This window comes from Rhodnius prolixus, unplaced genomic scaffold (assembly GCF_049639745.1).
Source record: "Rhodnius prolixus isolate KJV_2025 unplaced genomic scaffold, Rpr scaffold_2, whole genome shotgun sequence".
Taxonomy (NCBI): Eukaryota; Metazoa; Arthropoda; class Insecta; order Hemiptera; family Reduviidae; genus Rhodnius; species Rhodnius prolixus.
This window is the reverse complement of record NW_027411592.1, coordinates 849,606-873,930: the sequence shown is the minus strand read 5'-3', so window position 1 is coordinate 873,930 and position 24,325 is coordinate 849,606. Positions and strand designations below refer to the sequence as shown.

The 24,325-nt window shown below is 33.2% G+C and overlaps 2 protein-coding genes across 3 annotated transcripts; one reads left to right on the top strand and one right to left on the bottom strand.

Annotated features, from left to right (window-relative positions):
- Positions 1 to 104: 104 nt before the first annotated feature.
- Positions 105 to 2,103, top strand: LOC141448702 (10 kDa heat shock protein, mitochondrial). The gene is made up of 3 exons (XM_074117241.1): positions 105 to 259; positions 1,400 to 1,570; positions 1,657 to 2,103. Exons 1-3 carry the CDS (start codon positions 257 to 259, stop codon positions 1,798 to 1,800), a joined length of 318 nt encoding a protein of 105 aa, XP_073973342.1. The 5' UTR covers positions 105 to 256; the 3' UTR covers positions 1,801 to 2,103.
- On the bottom strand, positions 1,399 to 24,202 carry Rrp6 (exosome component Rrp6). 2 transcript variants are annotated; one of them, XM_074117199.1, is made up of 17 exons: positions 24,061 to 24,202; positions 23,822 to 23,955; positions 22,912 to 23,254; positions 21,637 to 21,740; positions 21,322 to 21,511; positions 20,385 to 20,528; positions 18,569 to 18,759; positions 17,490 to 17,646; positions 16,334 to 16,482; positions 15,754 to 15,916; positions 13,571 to 13,810; positions 13,372 to 13,419; positions 13,006 to 13,164; positions 11,966 to 12,097; positions 4,164 to 4,391; positions 3,946 to 4,065; positions 1,399 to 2,984 (listed from the first exon to the last, which is right to left on the bottom strand). In XM_074117199.1, exons 1-17 carry the CDS (start codon positions 24,166 to 24,168, stop codon positions 2,916 to 2,918), a joined length of 2,679 nt encoding a protein of 892 aa, XP_073973300.1. In that variant the 5' UTR covers positions 24,169 to 24,202; the 3' UTR covers positions 1,399 to 2,915. The 2 variants fall into 2 exon arrangements, with proteins under 2 accessions (XP_073973300.1, XP_073973301.1); XM_074117200.1 differs by lacking the exons at positions 1,399 to 2,984; positions 3,946 to 4,065; positions 4,164 to 4,391 and adding an exon at positions 5,721 to 9,305.
- Between the last annotated feature and the right edge of the window lie 123 nt (positions 24,203 to 24,325).

The window sequence follows — 24,325 nt, the reverse complement described above, 5'->3', positions numbered from 1 at the left end:
TGATCGTCTATTATTCAGTCTGTTTTAATTAATATTATTGGATTATTCAATTTGTGTTTGTTTATTTAGTAAAAACAAAAGACACGTGTTTTTTCGAGCATTTGGTTTTCCCTTGATGGTAGAATGTTCTAGATTCATCGACCATTTTATCATTTGGGTAATATTGAGTTGATAAACCGGCAAATAAGCTAGTCACAAGATCTATTTTTTTTTCACTTTACTTTTTTAATAGACGCGTTCCATTTTGCTGTACGATATGGTAAGTGCGATCCTTTAATTTATTTTTTAATTTATTTCTTTCATCAAATTACGTAAAAGTTATTTAAAATTTCTGAAGAGAGGACCTTTTTGCGAGTTCTTTATTCTTTGTATGTCCTTTATCAAGTATTGACATTGAATTAAATCCATTCTGAGGTCGATCATGGTCGACCATCTTACTCCATCTTCACATTATTTAAAGTTAATTAAACTATTGAACTAAATTTTATGTCTGATTATATAGTTTGAATTTTTGAGTTAAGGTATTAGAATCTAAGAGTGATGCACGTGGGTAACTTGGTTTAAAACGCTTAACTCGGAATAAGATTATTTGTAACTTAGTACAGGATTTTGAAACTGCGTGAGTTGTGCAGAACTATAGATATTAAAAATTTCTGAACAGGATTAGTGATTTTAACATTACTTCTAGAAAAAAAATATGTGACATATTTTGAATTTTTTCTGTAGAAAGGATGTGGCCATCATCCTTTAAGCCTGAGGGTACGAACAACACTTATCTAAAACTAATAACAGTATGTAAAGAGTTTGTGAAATTTGTTAAAGAGAGCAACTATTTGGGTTTATGGGCCCGACAAGCGAACTATTTTAGCTTTTTTTTCTGACGCTGGATCCCTATGTGTGCATAGCTATTTCAGTAATAATTATTGACTGAATCACTTTGAATGTACACTAGCAGCTTACAATTGCATTTTTGATATAAGAACAAAACAAATGCAGTACCTTTCTCAAATTTTCAGTTATATTGAAAAGAAACTTGTAAAACATTGAAACTTCTTAGTTTATTTAAGATTAAGTAGATATGTTCTTATTTTCAAATAGTTTTATGCAATATGCAGTTTTAAATGGGATTGGTAATGTTATTCCATTCCTAAAACCTGGAGAAGTAAGCAAGGTATATGTTTTTGGTGCATATATATTTCTCTACTCAATGGAGCCCTTTGTTAAAACTTACTAGCCTGGAGAGAAGTGCTTTTGCTTTTACGATTTTGATACCTTTTCTAAATTTCGTTTAATAATGGTGTAGCACTTCGTTTACTGCTACCGGTATTGTACTTTCAATTTCTAACTTATCTTAAAAGCAATATTTTAGAAATATAAAAAAACACCAATCTTTGTACAGTCTAAGGCAGCTGCTGCTATAAAGAAGTTAATGCCCATGTTCGACCGTGTGCTGGTCCTGCGAGCCGAAGCTATTACTAAAACAAAAGGAGGTATTGTGATACCGGAGAAATCGCAAGGAAAAGTCTTACATGGGACAGTGGTTGCTGTAGGACCCGGAGCAAGAAGTCAGGTAATTGAAAAAAAAAATCAACTCAATGCTCTAATTCGCAAAAATATTTAACTAATTATAAATAATTTCTTGTTTTGGATCCACAGAATGGTGAAATTATCCCACCTCAAGTTAAAGTAGGAGATAATGTGCTACTGCCGGAATATGGTGGCACCAGAGTTGATATTGAAGAGAACAAAGAATATCATTTATTCAGAGAAACAGATATATTAGCGAAATTGGAAATGTGACAGGATTTTATCCCGGAAGACAGTTCTTCAGCTAATTCTTATAACAGAAAACAATTTAAAAAACGTAGTAACCGTGTCGTTTGAGCAAATACAAATGAAAAACAATGTTCGAGTTAATTTTATAGGAAATTAACTCATTTCTAATTTATAATAAATATCGTTATATTATTTAAATAAAATTGGCCGGTTCGAAATTTCTAATTGTTTTTTGGCGTTGTTATTCTTAGATTTAGTCTAGAATATTATTATGATTTTGTACTGATAATTTTTTTTTTTTCAATAAAATTTTCATATCTGTATGAAGTTGAGGTTTTGTGTTGTTTAATAAACACCATCAAATGCTATTAGAAATAGAACTTTCAAAAATAAGGAGCAAGACGAGATGGCATCTTTTAGCCACAAATATGTACTACACTACCTAGTACCTCAAATTTTAACTTCACCATACTAAAATATGTTATTATAACTTTCTTCCTTTGATCATTGGTTGATCGATCTGGACCCTTCTGAAAGTAGAGCACTTTTTCATTTTTGTAGTGCCCAAGACATTGATAAATGTGTACTAAAGAACCTAGCAGTAGCCATAAGCTCGGATCATCTTTGTTCAACGTTCTTTCAATTGTCCATTGTCGTTATGGTACAGGACTTAGTCAGAACTCCCAGATTTCTGAATCTCACTATAGTACTTAAGACTCGAACAAGAAAAACGTATTTTTTTTTTTCCATCGTAGCACTCTCCTTGGATAGAATCTTTGGGCGTCAAACTCTTAACATGATTCAGGCACTATTTTTTATTTATATATTGTTTGCGAATTTCACAAATTCCATGAATATTTTTTTAATAGCAAATTGAAATATAAATTGGCACATTTACACAAAATTAAAAATCTTCTGGAACAAATGCTTAAAAGCAAATTTACTAAAAATGTACTTGAATAATTATATATAAAAAAATTTTATACGTCATTCTAAGAAGTTTAAAATTTATAATTCTATTTAACAAAAAAAATTTCTTTTTTTAAATAAACAAACTTTGACGTTAAAAATTAATATTTTTAACATAACTTTAAAAAAAATTATTTACAAAAGTAAACGACAAAACAGCTTAGTTATCTTTACATCTTTCTTCCTGTTTTTCTATTGGAGTAATGGTGCCTTCCTTGAAATGCTTTGTTCCTTTTCATCTGTGGGAATAAGAAGACATTTATTTAGTAAATTGTAGTGGAAATCGCAATAAGAGTTTAAAAAACTGTCAATAGGTTACAGAAACTTCACAACGGTATAGAGTGCTCTAACTCCATACAGGAGAGTTTCTTCGGGACATCTCATCGATACTTTCCATCATGTTGATTCCTTACAACTATAATCACACCAGGGAGCTTTTCAATTGAAGTCCCTCTGAGTCACTCAAAAAGTCAATAGGCTCAACTTAAGTGCGAGAAAGACAGCACACTTACTTGCAGATCCCGTATTTTGATTTCAACAGAGGTCTTAAGATGTTGGAATATCTTTTCCCTTGACTTTTTTTCTAATCCTTCATTTTCCCCTATTATTGGGTGTAGAAGGCACAAAGGTTGCCGGGATTTCACAGCACAGACAAGTTAAATCAACATCTGAACTTGTGAGGGAACTAGAAAGTAATGACAAGTATCCAAATAGATACTTGGTAATAGATAAAATGTTTTTAATTTTTCAACCTAAGAAATTGAGTATCTAGACGTTCTCCTAGTTGACCATTCTGGTAATCTGCCATAGGTGGCTTCTTAAGGCTATGAAATCTACAAATTTTAGACGTGAACACATTCCTTCGGAAAGCAGGCTCCCACCTGGAGCTATAGCTCGCCTTGAAGATTTTTTTTTCGTTGCCCCCAAAATGTTTTTGAGAGTTCATCTTCTGCCTAAGGTTTCATCAGGCGAGACAAGAGCCGTTCGTTTTTAAAATAATATCTCAATATTGATTTTTTAGGTCAATCCACTAAATTCTTACGGGAAGTGAATATCAAATAACAAATAAGTGAATGAAATAGAATATAAACGATATGTTTAAAATAAACAGTTCATTTAACTAATTTAAAGAAGAAACGCAAACTTTATTTTATTAAACCCCATTATAAAAGTTCAGAAGATTAACTTGTATCCACCTACTTTAGGTTTAAATTTGGAGTCAGTAGGTGCTGTTGATTTGCTAGACTGCGATGTACTGGATTGAAATTTGCCAAAATCTACTTTCTTATAGTCATATGGAGTAAAGTATTGATGTTTTCTCTGAAACATAACATTAAAAACAGAATTAAATGTTCTTTGCATTTCCTTTTTCACCAAACAATTTCAGTCACCCAAGTGAAGCTTAGGGTTGGACAAACCTGATGTCTGCTAGGATGATTCGGTTTTTGTCTTTTAGCTACCACTGAAACCTCACCGCCTACTACACCAACAGAACCTTCATTTTCACTTCCAACGACGACTGGAGGTGCATTTTCAACAGGTTCTTTCTTGACTACTTGTAACAATGCATTCGATGACTTGACTCTGTCATCATTTGGTTCGCAGACATCAAATTTCTGCAGCATCCTCCTTTTCTTACCAGGATTCTGAAAATTAATTAAGTAAAACAGTTACAAAACGATTTCTTTTCTCGTTCAGATATTATGTACTTGTTGGTTTCTTTGCATGGATGATGAACCTAATTAGTCAAACGTAACTTATTTGAAGACTGATCTGAATTGGAGAATTGCGAAGTTACAATTATTAATAATATACATTTTACAGCAGTAATTGTCAATTTTTTTTGTCACAGCGGGTCGGTAGAATTGCAGAAAACTTATTAAAATACCAATCAAAACAATATTGTGTTCACAATTCATCCGATAGAAAAAAAGGAAACATGCAAAATTTCCTTGGATAGATTCCATATTAATCACTCAGCATTTATATACATACAGAGTTATCTTCTCCATAGAAATAATATCCCAAGAAGTAAGAAGTAAAATTTTATCAACCTTTTCTTCTATGTCCTCCACAACTACACATGTTAAGGAAATGTTATGTCTAAATGAATGTCTAACAGATATTATTTAAGTATGAGCGCTAATGATCCCGAAGTCGATGCATAATAATAATAAAAGTACAATGACCTTACAATTCGATAGAACAAAGTTGATGTTATTACTACAAATCGAATTTGACTTCGAAACATCAGCATGGATTACTATTAGCTCCCCAGGCTCAGCAGAGGCTTACAATATCCACTCCCTGAAGGTTTAGAAGGGAATATTCTTCCCCTTTCTTAAGATCCAAAGGGATATCCTAACACCAAATATTTTTTTTGCGCTATGATCTCTTCTGGCCTCGAAATGCCCCCAAGTCTCAAACGGCCATCAAAACAGTGTCCACCTCCACCTGAGACGATCTTCAAATCTGCAAGAATGCTCTGAGCTTACTAGTGCTATCCTGTAAAGGATATCTAAACCTACTGAAGGCTAAACAGAGATTAGTCAACTTAACTTGCTCAGAGATAAGACTAGATGATAAAAATATATATTTGCTAACAATTATTAAAACTGTCCGGTAGGACAGTTGTATAAGGGTTGATCGTCAAAAACTGCACGAAAAAGTGTAACGTTGAAAAACATAGGAATAAAAGTAATGAAAAGTAAACTGTTTGGTCCCAGAACTGAAAGTATTCATTTTCTTGAATTATGATTGATGGACTTTCTTCAAACTTCAAATTTTCTTTGAAATTGGGAGTCTGTTGACGGTAAATACTATTGGTGTCGTAGGGAACAGGAATGGAAGTTCATTACCATATCTTGGTCCATTTAAATTACAAATCAAAGGCTCAGAAGATAAGTGGGAAGTGCACATTAGTTAGTTGCCTCTGAATGTAAAAATGTAAATGGAAACTCTAAAGAAATTTCGAATAAAAATAAATAATTTTATTTCAAAAAATAAACAACAAAAATTTTTTATAAAAATTATAAGAAAAAACTAACAATTTCGAATTAAAAAATACAGTTTTTTCTTGCTTTTATTTTAAACATAAATTACATCATTTGAAAATAAAAAGTTTTATTTTACTTTTATTGCATAAATCTATTTTCTAAATAAAAGTGTACGTATTGTTCCGGAAATAGAGCTCAATAACTTTATTAAAGTACAGTCATATATCGCATGCTTCCCGAGTAGAATCTTTTCTGTTATCTTTCTTTCTTCTATTCCTAAGTTGTTTGTTTTCATAATAAAATTTAATTGAATAGACACGAAATTCATAAAATGAGAACTTTCAATACTTAATAATTATTTGAAGGTAATTCAAAAGTAAAGGCAGAAGGAAATATTTCAGTAGTTTACATTTTAGACAAACAAGAATGCCTACAATTCTAATTCTTTTTCGGAGCAGAACACCAAAGATAAATAAATAAACCGAGTAAAAGTACTCAGTCGAGTAAAATCAAGGCTGGGGTTCTCGAGCTTCAGTCCACAGCCCCAATGCTTTTCCCCTTTGATTGCCACACCGTACTTTCTACTTTTACACAAACGATACCTTTTTTTTCTATTACGACGTCACAAAATAATGTGACTGGTTCCGCAAAGACTTAGTTCTACAGAAGATACAGGCAAAAATCTTTTCCATACGTGTACTATGTGTAACTTATGAGTAACTTAAAAAAAAAAAAAAAATCAAGAAAATAACGTAAAATGGGCAGACAAAACATTGAACATCTTTGCTTATAACTCGACTCAAGACTAATCTGACAGTGATGTAACCAACTCTCTCGTCAAGTTCTATCCTTTAGGGTGCGTACCACTAAGCGACCACAACAACCACGCTCACGACCGCGATTTTGCCCGTTCCACTTGCTTGCGAGCGTTGCGATCGAAAACCCAAGTGGAACGGACTGTGGGCGTTTTAACCGTTCATGTAAACATTACATATGGCGGCCTCGAAAATAAGTTAGAAGCTTGAAGAGGTTATTTTTTAATTTTAACCCCGTTTATAAGCAGTTATAATAAACTTTATTAATTATTGGTAAAGTTGACTTATATTAAAAGAATATATATAATTCAATTTTTTATATTATATTTTAGTGGAGTATTTATAAAATTTACGTTTAAATAAAATTAAAATGTCTTTTGTGGCAACAGTTGGATATTTATTAATAATGCTCTAGAAAGTTCTTTATCTAGTTCCGATTAGAGTGGAATGCAATTTTACAAAATCGCAATGATAAAAAGCGAAAACTTAAGCCACGTATTATTAGCTATCAGTGTAATTGATCTTTGTTCAGATGAAGAATTTAGAAGTTATTTCAGGTAAATGATTTTGTGTTATTCAGTGATTTAGTATGAAAAGGGATAAATAATTATTTATTTTTTGTAGACTTTCGAGAAACACATTCTATTATTTACATGAAATAATACTTTCATTTACATGAGATAATTTTTTCGGTCGCCATATTTTGTTTTAAAAATTGCGCCAACTGGGAACGCCCACTTCGACCCAGCTATTAAGGTGGGGCGTTGTGTGAGCGAAAATAGTGACGTCATTAGTGACGTTTTCGCCACGACCACAACGACCGCGGTTGCCAAGTGGAATGCCTGAAGGTATGTTTTGATCGTTGTGGTCGCTTAGTGAAACGCACCCTTAATTAACTGGCGAACCTCATGGAAACCTCCATGAGTACTGTATCATTCTATATTCAGCCGTTTACTCTAAGCGCCTATAGATGGGGGCTTGTAAGACTACAATAAATAAGCTGAAAATGTGCAAATTAAAAGTGCCGCTTTTCGCCAGGAAGTGCCAATGATATTGTGGAACGGACGAATCAACAGACCGAACATACACAAGCTAACTTTCCCATTTTATCAAAGATGCCGAGCTGAATTTAACTGAAGCATTATTAGCTACAATTTTCATTTACTTTTTGTAACTACACTTCTCACCAAACACCAATTATGTAACGAATGGAAAACAAATTACATATTTCCTTACTTTTTTTCCAGATAGTTACCCTAATTAATAATAAAAATACAAATATTAAAAGTATAAATAATATTTTAAAAGAATCGAAGCCAAATTACCAGTCTCCCCCATGGATTCTTAATCGAAAAGATATTCAAATATAAAATAACGTTGCTTAAATTTCTACGACAAATGAAAATAAGCTAAAAATTTCATTCTGTCCCATTTTAAGACACAATTAGAGAAATAAACCGTATTCTGGAATAGCTAACAAATTATTGCAACTATAATGGAATTATTTAAGCTTTTAGTTTAGATATTTACAACAATCACATTAGTTTTTATTGTTAGTGAAGGTAAAATTGGGGTAGTGATGATATTCTCTGGAACTAATGTCAATAAAAAACTTTGTAACTTAAAGTTTAAATCCATATATTAAAAGAATATATGAACAAAAAATAATATTTAAAAATTATATATTTCATAAAATTCCACAGCAGCTGTGACTAGCTTATTTTAAAAATTATTTGTTTTAGAAATCTTTGAAAAAATTAAGAAAACTCTTTATCACAAGATTGATCGGTGCTTGTGATTTAAATATATATGTTATTGAAAAAGTGAAAACTAACTTATATTGCAGGAAATATAGACTTGGGTGCATTGAATGAGAGGGACAATGATTACTCTAAATTATCACTTCGATAGATCATTATCTATGTCATTAATTCTTGGATAAAACATAGCTGCAAACGTAATGGATAAATAAAATTTGATAGTCAATAATATAAAAATAATTTCAGTCTAAACTGTATAATTGTAGGAGAGAAAATAAGTCTAATTTTTTTAAATTAAATAAAAGTAAAAACTCAACGCAAGAACAAAATTAGGACGCATCCATGGAATCGAGAAATCCTACGGTAATCATTTTTTCTCCAACTGAAGTCTCGCATTAAAAGCTTTTAATAGGAGGCTAGACTAACCTGAAGCACGCTTGAATAGCCATTATTAAAGCTGGACACAAATTTCGAAACCATATACAGCTGGTTTAATAAACACAGGCCCGAATATGATAAAAGAAATATTGATTCACAAAATCAAAGATTTTGTTTCTCATCTAACCTGCGCAACTCGGCTCTCCAATAACTAGAATCTCATTTCTAGTACAAGTTTCAACGCAAGCAAAGTTGGCTAGTAACACTAAAAAGCAAGCTGGTTTAACTATAAATTATACATATAGATTCAAATAACTATTTCTATAAATAATAAACGCGTGAAAAATATATAAATAATGATTTTAAAATTATTAACGTTAAATATAATTTTTTTTTTTTAAATCCAAAGACCAGTCTTTTTTCGTTTGAATTATTCGTTATTTATTTATTTTGCAATAATATTGATATTAACGTAAAGACCCTCGGAATAAAACGACGGAATATAGGGTTTGTGAGCCCTTCTTGAAAGACGTTCTCGTAGGCTGAGGCCTCCTTTTCTCTCTTAGCGCTGAATTCTCTATCTTCAGTAGAAATCGTGAAGATTGCCTGCACTGAACACGTAACAAGCTGTTATAAGTTTATACTTTTAAAGAATAAAAATAAAATAAAAAGGTATTTTCGAAAGTATAAAACAACTTTATTTTAGAGACAAATTACGAGAGACGAAAAACACCAAAACTTATTACTTCTTTCTCACTATTTTTTTTTTTTTTTTTTTGAAAAAAGAATGTCTTAAATTAATTTTGACCTATAATGGAGATAAATCATGGCAGCATCTCCTCCTAATTCCACCGCTTTAATGTTTATGTTTGCTGAATTTCTACAACTCCATACCTCACAAGCAGACTAAAGTGAGATCTCAGCGTTCTAGAGGATACCCCAGCCTAATAACAAAACTAGCACTTTCTTACTTTCAATTCTACAATGCAGGCCCTCAATAGGGAAGAGGCGATATCAATTCAGGTGTAGCAAACCAAAAGATCATCTTTGGTTTTCCAGGACAGACCGACAGTTAATGGAGCCTCAGGAGATCCTTTAGGAAAGCAATGAACGAGCAACTACTCATCTTCATCACAACACTCGGTTCATTTGTAAATCTGAACCTCTTTATCAGCGAGAGTAAATATCAAATTTTCTACATCAACCTGTTGGAAAAACTTTTTTTTTTAATTTTAGGAAAATTACAGCATTACCCCCCAAAGGCTGATCTTTGCCGGACAATAGATTTTCCTTTTGGGTGCGACTTTCTAGAAGAACGTGGCAGAGTGCAGATCACTTCTACTAGGATCTTGACGTTACTCTCTTCTGACAATCCATGTATACCAACACGAATATTCTCTTACACACAACCCAAAAAAAGGTAGGTGCTTAGGTTGATACCTAATCCTACTTAGGAGAACCTTAACCTTACCTTCTGTGGCAGAAGATCGATTAGGACGCAATAGATGTTTGTTACAAAGCTTCACCTATATCTAATCCAAACTCATTTTTTATTTTAAAACTGGTTTTCTGGGAGTAAATATTTTTTTGGTGAAATTTTGAGAAAATCTAGAGATTCGGTTTAGGTTTGATTTCCGTAGAAGGGATAACCATTCTAAGGTGGTTAGAAAGTAGATGACTCTACTGACAATTCGGTCCAACCACAAATCATAGCCACAAACAAACTACTTCTACAAACTCCCCCATCTATTTTTATAACCCGCACTGTCTCCAAGTAAGATTCACGCTTATGCAAATTAACAAATCATCTAATTCAAACTTATCAAATTAGCTCACAGTAAAGAATAAACTAAACAATGATTGCAAAGTCTAATGCAAAAATAAGAACTTCTAACGACAAGAAAAGAGTGAGTCCAAAGTACTTACCCTAGTAACTAATTACAAATCGTAGATCATATACATTGCAGAGGTAGATTACGACACTAACGAGAAGTGTGCGCCATATTGAGCTCCACAATAAGCCACAATTAACTAATCAGAATCCAAATTGCATTTAGTAGAATTTTAGTTTGAGTTCACTGGCGCTTGTTTACATTGCGAGGCTCCGACTTCACTCAATTTGAAATCTACTTTAAGAAGATAAAGACTTCCTTTTTTGATGTACATATTATTTCCAGTTCACAAATAATGCTTTTCATTAGAGATAATTCCTAGGATAAAAAAGTAAAAAGTAAAGTAATCGCCTATTTTTTCAGGCGGGCTTTATGTCCAACTACCAATTGGGTGCCGTGGACGGAGGCGACTAGCAAACATACTTTACTATTTCTCATTTAACCATTAAATAAAATGCAAGACCTAAAGACCGGGAATCGAACCCAGTACCACAATACATATTAGCTTCGCAGGTCTCGCCTCTAACCGCTCCTAGAATAATATGATGGTTAAAATTGAAAAAAAAAGTCTTTTGTTTTAAAAGCGAGCATTTAGACTTGGATTCCTGTCTTGATATTTACAGTAACGCTAAGTGTCAAATAAATTTGAATTACTTCTGGCTTTAATAGTTTCTGTAGATTCATCCACAGTTCGTTATGTTCAAAAAGTCTTCTTTTTATGCACGCGATAATATTATGAATAAAAAATCGCATTTTTTATTCTTTTTAAATTTTTTCACAGATATAATTTATTGACAAATGGATTTCGAAAGCACCGAAAAGTATCGCATTGTTGATGGAAATTTATCTGTGGAGTGATTTAGTGATACGCTTTTAGACCAGAAAAATGAATGGATAATTTCAGTTCGGATGACCTAGACAGAAAGTCTAAAAATAAGAACAGTATGATAATGTGAGACAGCAGAAAAGCAGAATAAGTTATGGCAAATTCTCTACATTAAGCTGATGAATCAAGCTTTGAAGATGGATGAAGAAAATCAGAAATAGATGTTAAAATGCTAATATGGGAGATATAATCAATGAACGGATAACACAATATGAAAAGTAAGTTTTAATGCAACTAAGCAATATTTACGAATTTCCGTTCATACGCTGGTAAATATTATATCAAACTCTTGGGAAGCAACTTGTAGAGGCTACACAGAATCAAGATACAAGTAACACCGTAACTAGAAAGATGACCAGAAAAAAGAAATAACATTCACTATAAAAATCCTCCTCCAAAAAATAGCGGGACTTACCGAACTGAAAATGGTATGGAGAAGGTGAATATAGTTCTAAAAAATAAAAAATATTTAAACTAATAAAAGAAGACTTACGTCAGCTGAAAGTGGTTCGGCTTTTGCCTCGATTGGTCTTTTTAAGATATTTTCCTTCTCTTGGGTATCTTCGGGACTTTCCTGTGTCTCTTCATTCTCTGGTAAGTCAGATGGAGGCGGTATGCTGTATTGCTGGAAACAGAAATTAATACCATTATAGACGTGAACGCGATTAAAGCATCCGGGAATTACAAACAGCCTTGTGACCGGCTAGGCCGCTAGGGGAAAGGGACGGTATCTTTGCGGGCGCCAGATAGCCGAAGCTATCAGATACGGGATCCCTAACCAGCCTCAAATAGAAAAATACCCTTAAGGGTGCCTCTGGCTGGATAGCTCACTGGTGAGAGGAGGGAGGGTCCTGGAGACAATCACTCGGGGCGATAGGGAGTAAAATAAAATTCTTTCTTGTGCTTAATGAACCAACAAAATAACTTTACTTAAGGAAAAATTCATACAAAAAGGAAAATTTATGCTAGATACAAAATAATAATAAAAAGATAAAACTTACAGACGATAGATAACATAAGCAGGCACTGGCCAGGCCGAACGTACGGTAGAGAATGAATTTTTTTATTTTTATTTTGGAATCTTGGCTGTAAATAGCACCTGGTCTTGCAGTCCAAAGTGCAAATTTACATTATGTAGCCGCTCCTGCCATCTACGACTATTTTTCGGTTACAGCCTGTACCCCACATCATTAAAAATAATCACGTAATAATCAATAATAACCCGATACCCGTCAAATATCTTTCGAATTACATACGTACACTCAATTGGAGCACAAAGTTTAAAGAAATCTTCAAAAAAATCTGAACAAAAGATTTGGTAAAATGTTGCTTCTGGTGAACCAATATATTATTGTGACAACCCGTAATGGTGTCACAAGTAAAATGATAAATTTCGTAGAAACCCACTATTTCCGGTCCAGACAAGCTCAAAACAGATCCTTCCGTTGGAAACTGCGCACGAACACAACACCTTCTCTAACTTACTGGAGAAAACAGCAAATGAAAAGTAACAGGTACTGCAACAGGACTTACAGTCTGTAACAGCCTTTGCTGGATTCTCTCCTCCTCTATCCTCTGCTTCTCCCGTTCCTCTTCCTCCAGTTTCCGGGAGTACGGCAGCACCTGTTTATAGCGCTGGTAGGGAGTCATGAACTTCACTTTCTCAATTATATTTGTCACCTCTTCCACGTCCTGTACAAAATATTGAAATTAGTTATTTGAGAACTTTTAATTTCTGCTGATCTCCTTGCTTCTGTTTAAGTTTTTAATTTGCAACGAAATCGGCCTTTTAACAATTCATGTAATACTGCTTAACATTTAACAAGTTGATTGAAACGTAAATTATACTAAAATGGTATATCAGAGAGAAGATTATGAATAATTAAAAATATAACTTACTGCGTCATATTGTTCAGAAGAGCCATTTTTGTCCAAATCTACGAATTCCTTTATGAAACAGAAGGTTATAATTAATAATAAACGTAAAATATTTCATATAAAAAATATTAATTTTTATCTCAAGTCAAATATATTAATAAAACTAATATATTACAAATAAATTTAGTAGTAAAACAAAATTAGTGAAATTTATATTTACATCGATTGTATTGACTATCAGTGATAATTTTGGAAGCGACATGCTAATAATGTCTTGTTTTAGACCATGATCCTCAGATTGTTCTTCATGATGTTTTTGCTGACCCAACAGTGTTGGATAGTCGTCCCTGAATTCCAGGCCGGAATTATCATGGATATAAGTACTAATTTTGGCTTCGATGTCGAAGTCACGACTAGCTGAAAACTGGCTGGAAGGTTTGGCAGACTCTTCTACCAATGGCTATAATAAAAACAATTTTGTGTCAAAACATTCACTCGACTGTCAGCAAGATTCTAACAGACACGTTTTTATAAAAAGAAAACTCCGAATTTTAGAATCAAATTTAATTCTTTCATCTCCAGAATTTACAGAAACGAATTTTCCAGGCAATGGTAGGAAGCTTTATCGATGAAATATCAAAAAAGTAAAAAACCCCGAGGACCTCAAAAAAGGATTATTTCCGAAAAAGTTCGGGATCCAAAATTTAACCTGATCCCAATACTTTTCTTGCCTAGTTCCTAAGTGAATACTGGGCTAGAATTGAATTATTTTTTTAATAAACAAATTAATTACATAAGGCTTGTAGCTTCCGTATATATTTTTGCGACCGAGAAATTAAGGATTATAGAATAAGGGATAGCTAGAAGCACTAGGGGAACATTCCTCTCTGAAGGAAGGTTGGTCTTCAAGCCTTACAACTCTTGACTCCTCACACCCACCAAATTACTCTTTGGTCCTGCAAAGCAAGCTCATTGTGGCGGTACTTGGATTTAGAGTATCCACAGCGAACTTTAGCTCAACATTACCCCAAACACACACACACACACACGCACTTCATTGCCCATTCCCATTGGTACATCTTTTAACAAACAAGAAAGGTATACACAGATCCAGAAGATCTAAGGGAATTCAGCTTTTGTAAGTCACTTCTCTGTAATCTACAACTTTAGTAATTACTGTAATAATTAATGTATAATACTGTATACTATAATAATTTATTTACAAATTACTACTGTATGTTCGTAAGAGAAGAAATACTTTTATTTAAATTAATGTCATGGTGGGAATGCCAATGTTTATGTACGTTGCAGTTCGTTTATGTGTACAGAAGGTTAGATTACGTTCCCAATTAGATAGTATTGCTTGATTTTACTTTTTGTTAAATTTATTTTCCTTTTTACTAATTACTTATTTTATTTTAATGATCATTATTATTACTTTTCGAACTGAAGAGAAACGTAAATTTGGTACCTCTTTAATGTAAACATATATTTACTGTGTCCTAAGCCCACTAGGTTTTTGTACTGCAATAATAAATAAATATTCTTGAAGTGTCAGCCGTATTTTTTGTTTTTTAATTACTTAAGGCGAGTCGACATCTAAGGTTATTGGCGCCTGGAGCTTTTTCCAGTGCATTACCGGCCTCTGGAAAGTGTTCTCTCGTTACAGACAACACTGCCCATCATCGGACTTACAGTGAGCTGTAAGAAGCTCCTGGAAAGAGAAAATATAAGGGTCAGCCAGCTGGATTCGAACCCGGTACCTCCGCTAACCGCATAGCTAAAATCCCTTCCCTTATAAGCCATTGCTACAATTCACTTCAACCCACCTTTGCGCAAGTAATTCAATGCCTCTTTTATACTAAGAAAACGCAAATAATTCGATACAAATTGTTTTCATCCACTTTTCGTTGGTAACATCTTCACCCAACTAAAAATCGGATGGGAATAAGTGGTAGTCCTAAGAAGCAAGGTCTGGACTGTAACAAGAGTGAGAAAAAAAGTTCGTCTCGAATATCAAAGAATCAAGCTGCCAAAGTACTGTTATTTTATCATTTTTAAATCAACTTATACAGTAAATTCACAACTAAATACTGATACATAATATTAAAAGGTCAGTGTTAAGAATTCGTATTAGATGACCTAAGCACCATCATATCAACACTATGTTTATGTATGAACAGTTCGACTAACTGATCGAAAAAAATAAACGCAGAATTTAGTTACCCTCCTATTAATCTAATTAATTTTCTTGTACATTTGTTTTTTGGTTTGTTTTTTAACAATATAAGGAATAAATCAATAAAAATAAACTCCAAAAAAATAATTCTGAGATGATTATTTAGAGAATTAATGTTCACACTGATCTAAAGAATCTCTTTTTCTTTTCAACGGTCGACGTACCATGATCAAAGGTTGGTCTTTAGCTTTCAAGACAATGTTGTGCAATGTAATCAGATGTTGTCTGACCGACGGAGGAATCGGATTGCAACAGGCTAGAATTCCTTGCATCTCTCTGGGCAATGTCTGACAGATCTGCATCATCATATGATTGGAGAGAATGTATCTGAAATTAGGGAAACAAAAATTATTACAAATTTGTCTCACAATTTGTGGACGAGAGTAAAAGTGAAGTAAATTGAGGACAATTTTTCCAGGCGGGCCTTAAACTACCAATTACAGGTTATGGCAGGGAGAAATAAAAGTAGGCTACACGAGGGTTTCGAACTGGAGTTCTGCCACTTACAAATCTACGCTTCATAATCACTACACCAACACCTGCCCCTTCTTGAGGCTAGCAGATAAATGCTTAAACGGTACAAGCGTATTAATCAGCACTTTTTATAATGATATGAACGAAATTGATTAAAATGCTCCAATCTAATCTAATCAGTCCAATCTCTTTGTTTAGATTTTCCAGAATTCTGCAACTAATAAGCCTGGACCACAAGAGTACGTAGATAACTTTGATACACCAACTCACCCTGGACTTTCATCTTCTTCTCTCGCCATTCTGTCTCGCCATTTGTAAATTTCCTTTAAAGCGTACAACTGTCTGCTGTCAAACAATCGCTTACTCTTTCTATACAATGTCATATAGCTGTCCTCGGTCAGCAACGGTTTGTGATAAATCTGCAAACAGTTCAATTAAACGAAATTATAATTTAATTTTGGTAAAGATGTTTACTTGTTAGCTACAGCTAACCAGCGTTTGAACTAAGAACAAAAAAACCTTGGATCGCAAAATGAGCCTTGGATCCCCGAATAATGGGGGTGGTCTGAACTACAAGCTGCTTGAGGAATTTCGTCCTCCAGTTAATTAATTCTGGAGGCAATCTGACGCCAAGTGGGTGATCTTGCTATCATAGTATAGAAGAACATTTTTTTTTTCTCTGTTGTCTAAAAAGGAGGCTAGAACATCATAGACTCTAACCCAACTGTGCTGAATAGAGTTTAGGTATGGTCCTTTGGGAAAAATCTTGAAATGAACCACTCCTTCAAAGTTCCAACAAATTATCTTTACTCAGGCAGAAGAACTTAATGAGGAACTGGCTGGCTGGGCACGACAAGATTTTCGATTGTTTACATAATTGAAATGTATTCAATTTTTTTTTTGGAAAGTGACAATTCGCTTAACAAATCGTTAAAATTAGTTAAAATTTTAAAAAGACTTTCGATGTCACAAACTCTATGCGCCTTTTGATGAGGTGACAATTCGAGGATGCTTTCAGGCACCATTATTAGTGGCCATTTATTGTTGAGTGAGACATTCCTAAATCACTTGCAAGTTTCCTAGAGCTTATTCGAGATTCAGCTCAGCTCATTTTGAAACATTTGAGCCAAAAAGTTGAGGACGCTCTGACTTTGCTTCTTTAAAACTCTTGTTACATAGTATTAACCACTTAAGCTCAAGTAATCAGTATTAAATAAGCAGACCATAGAACAATATCCAACGCTATTTATGTATTCAATTAAATGGAAGAGAAAAAACCAAGAAATGTTGTAAGAAAATTAGTTTTTACGTTTCTGCTGATCATTCACAAGTTTATTTAAAAAAAAGAAAAATCATGATCACAATTTCTCTTTAACGAGAAAATAATTCAGCGCAAAGATCGATCAGAAGTAAAATTGACACTTACACGTTTGCAAGTTTCAGTGCTACGTTGATAGACCACGTTCAGTAAGTTGTTGAATCCGCCGGCTCGACTCAGTAGCTCGTTGTTCATCATTTCATATATATAGATGAGGTAATGGGTGTCGGTACGAGCGTAGTTCTTAGCAGCTTCCGGTAAAGGTCTGTCACAGACATAAATATGTATTATTTCAGCAGTATTCTCTGATGATAATAAAAACCACCATTACATCCGGTAATGTTGATTTGATTGCTTATCTGCACTTTTAAACCTTTTTTTTTGTAAATGTGTAAATAGTTTTAACCAATAATTGTAAATAAGAGAAAAATGAGTGCCATTTGAAGCACGACGTGAGTAATTTCGGAAGTCATATTTTTGTTACCATTTTTTGTTTGCGCCCTGTGTTAATATGTGTTCTCACATTACAAGGCTAAATATGAGCCTAAATTGTTAAACTTAGGATTCAAGATTGGCGAGGAATCGGTCAAATAAAAAACAAACTCGTCTTCTTGGCAACGTTTCGACAAATATATTATCCTCTTCAGGGCGTGCCTAAGCGGGTTGGTTGAGTTAGAGTTTCCGTAACTGAAGAGGATAATATATTTGTCGAAACGTTGCAAAGAAGACGAGTTTGTTTTTTATTTGACCGATTCCTCGCCAATCTTGAATCCTAAGTTTAACAATTTACGGTCTCGAAACCTATATATTCTAAAATTTAAACACTATTAATATCATCCTTTCCTACAAATACAAAGAATGTTTTCAGATAAATGCCTGAATAGCTGATGTATTGAATAATTTTACTTAGAATAACAACCTAAATATCTTCATTATGTTTCTAAGAATAGTTTATATTCATAAATTTTTATTTTTAGTGTCTGCATTGGACTAACTAAGCAATTAGAGACTTAACTTTGTGTTTAATTATAATTATTAGTCAACACACACATTCTATTATAATACAGGAATGATTTCTGCACCTTTTATAGTTAAGAGGAGGTAATTAAAATACTGTGAATCAAAAATTATTAAATTTTGCACGAATTATTTTATATTTTTAAAAACTACTTTTTAATAATGAGTACCTTATTCTCCAATCGTACAACTGGAACTTTTTATTTGATTCAACGTTGCAAAACTTTTTGAGAAGATAGGAAAGTCCCAGTTTTGGATAAGAGAGCACCTTGGCCGCCTGGTAGGTGTCAAACATATTCACAACGTACAATCCAAGATCTCTCTGCAGCCATTCGATGTCCGAGTCACCGCTGTGAAATATCTGTTTGGAAAGGAGAAAAACAAAATAAAGCTTTTGACTAGAGAGGGGGGGGAGAGATCGCTGTAAAAGCAGAGGCTTCCCAACAGACGACAGACATCCTGTCGGCGTTGACTTAAAATGAATTGACTAAAACGCAAAACTAATTTTACCAGAAAAATTATTCAAATAACTTTTCACATAAATTTAGAGAAAATTTATGTAATTATCGTCAAACTCAGGATTAAATAAAGATACGATATTTAATCTTTTTTTATAATATAAACGACGTAAATTTGTACATTATACAGAAATGGAACTCGGGAGGAATAAAAAAAAAGCCCTCTACCTCTCACAATTCCCTTTCATAGAAAAACTGATCAACAGACAAACACGGGCCAAGAGAGAGAATAGAAAGTTTAAAAGCAAAATGGTTAAAACTATTTTTTAAGAAAATCTGTAAAGAGGAAATAATCCATTCTGTAAAGTAGTACTTCCGATTAGTATTTCCTTAAATTCTGAATTTTAACAGCACATTGAACTTTGTTTTACAAAAGGTAGGCATAGAACCATACATTATAATCAAATGGTCCCTACTCCCAATAAGTGTCTACTTAATCGCATTTTCTTAGAAAAAATTTTCAAATTTAAGTTGTTGGCCATCATAAGTACAATGTGTGTTCATAGTTTAAGGAAATCGTTGGTGTCATTTTCTTTTTAAAGAAATTCTTCAAAAAAAAGTTAAAATATCCGCTCAGTGGTACCGGTAGTACAAATGAATACCAGAGTTTCAAGTTTCCGTCCATTTAGGACATCAATATAAGGGTTTGCGTGAACATATCGGACCCTCATATAATGGAATCGCAGGGATTTTGTTCTTTTTAATTATCAATTTTGCATTATTTATTAAAATGACTCCACCGACGGTCTATGACCATGGTGAGTCTACAGTATTTGTAAATGTTTTAAATTGGTAACATTTAAGGTATTATGTATAATTGAATAGAATATTACTATTATTATAGTATTCAATTCAAAGGTAGTTGTGTGAGATTTTGTTCGCCTACATTACAGACAAGTCCCTCTGGTAGGCCCAATCTAAAGTTTCAAATTCCTGTGCTTTTAGTTTTGAAGCTATTTCTTCTTTCATACACATCAATTTCTAAAAACCTCGGACTCAAAATCAGTTTTGTGATGAAAATTTGAAATAAAATAAAAAAAATGTGATAATTAAGTGCATCCTACTGGTACGTATTGAATATTAATTACACGTAGGGAAGGGATTAGCTATGCGGTTAGCGTATTGGATTCCCACGCGGAGGTCCCGGGTTCGAATCCAGCTGCTAACCCTTAGATTTTCTCTTCCTAGGAGCTTCTTACAGCTCACAGTCCGGTGATGGACACGGTGTTGTCTGTAACGAGAGAACACTGTCCGGAGGCTGGCAGTGTACTGGAAAAAGCTCCGGCCGCCAAAAACCTTAGATGTTGGCGCGCCTTAAATCATTAAAAAAAAAATTACACGTAGTAAGATCTGAAAGTGCGTGTACTATAAAAAGCGTAGAACTTCTAAAGTTGGATTTGTTTGTGGTTTAGTTTTATACACAATACTATTGTTCGCAACAAAATAAGTGGTATATCCAGTTACATACCTTCAATATAGACGGCTTGGTGAAAACTTCGTTTAATTTATAAAGAATATGGCGCAGACACAAGGTGTCTATAATATAGTCTTTCTCTCGGGTGGATATTTGAAGCAGGCAAGTGATTCCCATAAACGAACGATAAGAATGATGCTGGAATACATAAAAATTAAGAATAACAAAAAATAAAAATAATAATAATGATAATAAACTAAGTATATAAATTCATATTTTCTTCAATAATTGAACTATATTTGGTCAAATAGAGCGCTAATTATAATTGCCAACTAATAGATAATTTTTTTACGAAAAACTCGAATCTCTTGGTGTCGAAACATGTTAAAAATACATCTACATAATTACAGATAGTAGAGTAGAAGAGTTTCAAATTTCTCCCTTAATATAATTGACACTGGAAGATAGTATCTATATCTCAGTAACCTAGACGGCAAAAAGCGAATCTGGCAAATAAGACTGGTTTTACAAAACTGAAATCTAAAGATATTACTAAGCACCACAAAAATTTGTAATAGGTCCAAATAAATTTTGCTGCGTCAGAGATAGATTAACAGAGATTGATTTCTACTTCCCTTATGTTTTTTCGTCTTCCACTAAATTTGCTACTCAAAGATATTAAATCAAAAACATTATCCAGCACTTCCAATATCTGTTTTTAGGTGTGATAAACAAATATATATATTTGGTCAATAATCACTTATCAATTTTCGTTTAATGTTTTTAGCGCATTGCTATAATTTATATAATCCATTTTTAGGTTATTTTATTTGTTTATTGTTTTTGAGCATTTTTACGAAGGTAAAATCTGGGCTTTAACCGTAAATGAATAAATAATTTATTGCAGTTGAGTAAGACTCAACTTAAGAGAGATAAAACTCCATCCCATAAAGAACAGAAAAAGTCACAACCACAATAAAAAGAGGCGCACCTCAAGATCCACACTGATCTCTTTTTGCTGTAGAAGTTCCTCTAGAAGTCCATCAATTTGACTTTCTGCCTCTATCACTACCAGTGGAGTTTTCTCTATGCTGCCAGGTAGCTGAGCTTTACTGATGCTTTGCAGTCTTGATTCTTCCACTCTGAACAGTTCCAGCTCGTAGCCATACGGGTGGGTGAAACTAAAATCAAATATGTTCAACAATTATAAAGCTATATTAAGATTGTTAAAACAGTGTTGACCAAGATGCAAATGACTTGTAAGGTTGGTACCCACTAAATTACATTCTAACAACTGTGAACTTACCATTCATTGTCCTTTTCATCTCTGGTTAACAGTATGGACAATGGTTTCAAAGCATTAGGTTTTTCTTTAATCTTCGGTACCCAAGTTTCATTGCTGTTGTCTATCTGAAAATGGTTGCAATTTGTTATTAGTAAAAACGGATGTTAGTGATGATGATTAGGAAACTATTTTTCTATGGATAAGCATTTTTCATTCGGAATTATCTCAACATAAATTTAATAACGCTTACCGCTTTAAAGCGTAAATGAAAAAAAAAAATTCTCTTAAACTGCCAGGAATATTTTTATATAATAGATAATAATTATATGATATTTTCATATAACAGAAAAACTATATGAGAAAAGTGTCTGTTTAATGAAGGAAATTATAATTGGAAAGGGTACAAATGTGGATACAAAATTGTTTTTTGATTTACGAAAACCGAAAAGTTACTAAATTTATCACTACTTAGCTCTTTTTCTGAAAATAATAAACATCCCCATATTTATTAATTAAGATATGGAAAATTTTACCTAAATTCTCTTTATTAAAAATTGAAAAGAACAGAAAAGCAAGGTAAAATTGTCTCGTATTGGCGAGATCTTTGCTCGTAAAATACTTTTAAAATTTGTTTTAGTAAGCAATGAAGATAATTTTGTTTTCCTTAGTAATTTAGGAACTGCAGAAATAATCCGTCAAGGCCCGCGTGGGGCTATAAGGATAATTGTAGGTCTATTAACTGGCCACTGCAGGCTCAGAAAACACATGCATCGCATGGGCCTGGCAGATGTTAGCCTCTGTAGGTTCTGTCAGGAAGAAGAGGAAACGGCACTGCACGTGTTGTGTCAGTGTGAGGGGCTGGTATGGCTAAGGATGTTACTCCTTGGGGGAGGAAAAACCAAGGGCTGTGTGCTTTACCTAAGAGTCGCTCTCCAGCATTAAGAGTCCTGATTAAAAGGACAGGTCTGGAGGGTGAGCTTTAGAGATCCAAAGGGGTCGTAGTGGCGTAGGCCTTGAGGCCGCACTAGTCTAATCTAATCTAATAATTTAGGAAGTTCTTAATTTCTTTCATGCCATACAGAAAGGATACAAACTAATAAATAATAACGTTTCCAATAAAAAAGGACACATTCTTTTGGTTTCTCTTTTAGGAATGTTTACAGATTTTCTAGCTAGTTTAATTTAACTGCAGGTGAGTTAAAATGATTTCTTAAAGAATGATCCTGAGGATGCTACATGAAGTTAGAGGTGAATATAGGTATCTTCTTTATGAAGCCAAACATAACCAAACCATACCTTTTCTTTAAATTGAATCTGCGGTTTTGGAATCTTGGATTGTGAATTCTGCTCGTTCCGACGAGATAATGTTGCAACGGGAAGCTCTTTATAATTACTACTGGAATTAAAAAACTGCTTTTTATTCCAAGATTCACAGATATTCTTGGCCGGTGTAAAAGCCTCTCCAAAATCATTGCCCAAAGCAATAGGATTCCTTCCGGTGCCGTCCATTTCATGTAAATTCTTGGATACTCTTTCCAAAAGGATATCATTCATGTCTATTATAAGATCGAATTTATCATCGGGACATTGTGCTGCAATTGACCGCTTACTTCCACAATAGTGCAACAACTTCTGTATTCTGTAAAATAATTTACGTACATAAAAAAATAATTCTAAAATTCAAAGTAGGCAATAGTGTAAATGGTCTCAATTTAAGAACAAAATTCATTAAAACTATGTCTAGTTGGAAATTCCAATGCTTAAAATCTATGATGGGTTCAGATGGTCGGTCACTGAACATCAATATTCAACCGAAATGCAGCTTCAATGAATGGATTTAACTTTTCTTCTTTTTTTTTTTTATGACAATCGCAAGTTAGAACCTTGAAAATAGTTGAATAATGTCATATTATATGTTCTTATATTTTACTTTAAACAGGTATTAAACATTTTGATACAGATTGCATAGCAAAATGGAACACACAATCAAAATACTTCAAAGAACAGAATTAGTTTTATAAGAAAACAATTTCTTTCTGATACTATAACACATGGATTTAAAAGTGGTAAAGATCTCAATTTAAACGTTTCATAATTCTAAACACATAGTATTGTACTTGAAACTAGAAGCATAAAGTTGTTTCATATTTTATGTTTTATTAATTTTTATTAATGTAGGAAGTAACAAAAGAAACCAAACTCTTACATGTTTTGCAGTTCTAACTCTTGCTCTTTCATTGTGTTCTTAAATTCTGGAATGGTTGCATATGACGAGTACTGTTTATCTGCAGGAAAACAATTCGACCATTTTACACAATTCATAAGAAATGGATATGCAGTCTGTAAACAAAAAATAATAAATAGGTTAGAGTGAATATTAATAAAATGTTAATCTCCTTGACAATGAGCAGCGATGTTTCATGGTACAAAAAATAATTATAATACCTGAATAAAATCTTCAAAACTACTGCAGCCAGGTAAAATATCGTCTTCTTTAACCAAATTCACTTGTTCACCATCTTTACTGGTACTAGCACCTTTGTTAACATCCATTTTTGCGGCTTATTATTTATTTATTTTTCCTAATTTTGAAACTAAACATATGCTATGATTTTGCCCAAACGTTTTGAAAACCCTTTTTTTATCCAAATAAATAGAGATACACAAACGAAACTTTACAATTTACCACTTACCGCCATTTTGAAATAAT

Bases quoted from the DNA above. Each gene is read 5' to 3' on its own strand.
- LOC141448702 (XM_074117241.1), top strand. The intron at 1,571-1,656 runs GTAATTGAAAAA...TTGGATCCACAG, and splicing joins GACCCGGAGCAAGAAGTCAG to AATGGTGAAATTATCCCACC.
- Rrp6 (XM_074117199.1), bottom strand. From the start codon at position 24,168: ATGGATGTTAACAAAGGTGCTAGTACCAGTAAAGATGGTGAACAAGTG. The intron at 23,956-24,060 runs GTATTATAATTA...TTTTGTTTACAG, and splicing joins GTTTTGAAGATTTTATTCAG to ACTGCATATCCATTTCTTAT. The intron at 4,066-4,163 runs GTTTGTCCAACC...GTTATGTTTCAG, and splicing joins ATCATCCTAGCAGACATCAG to AGAAAACATCAATACTTTAC.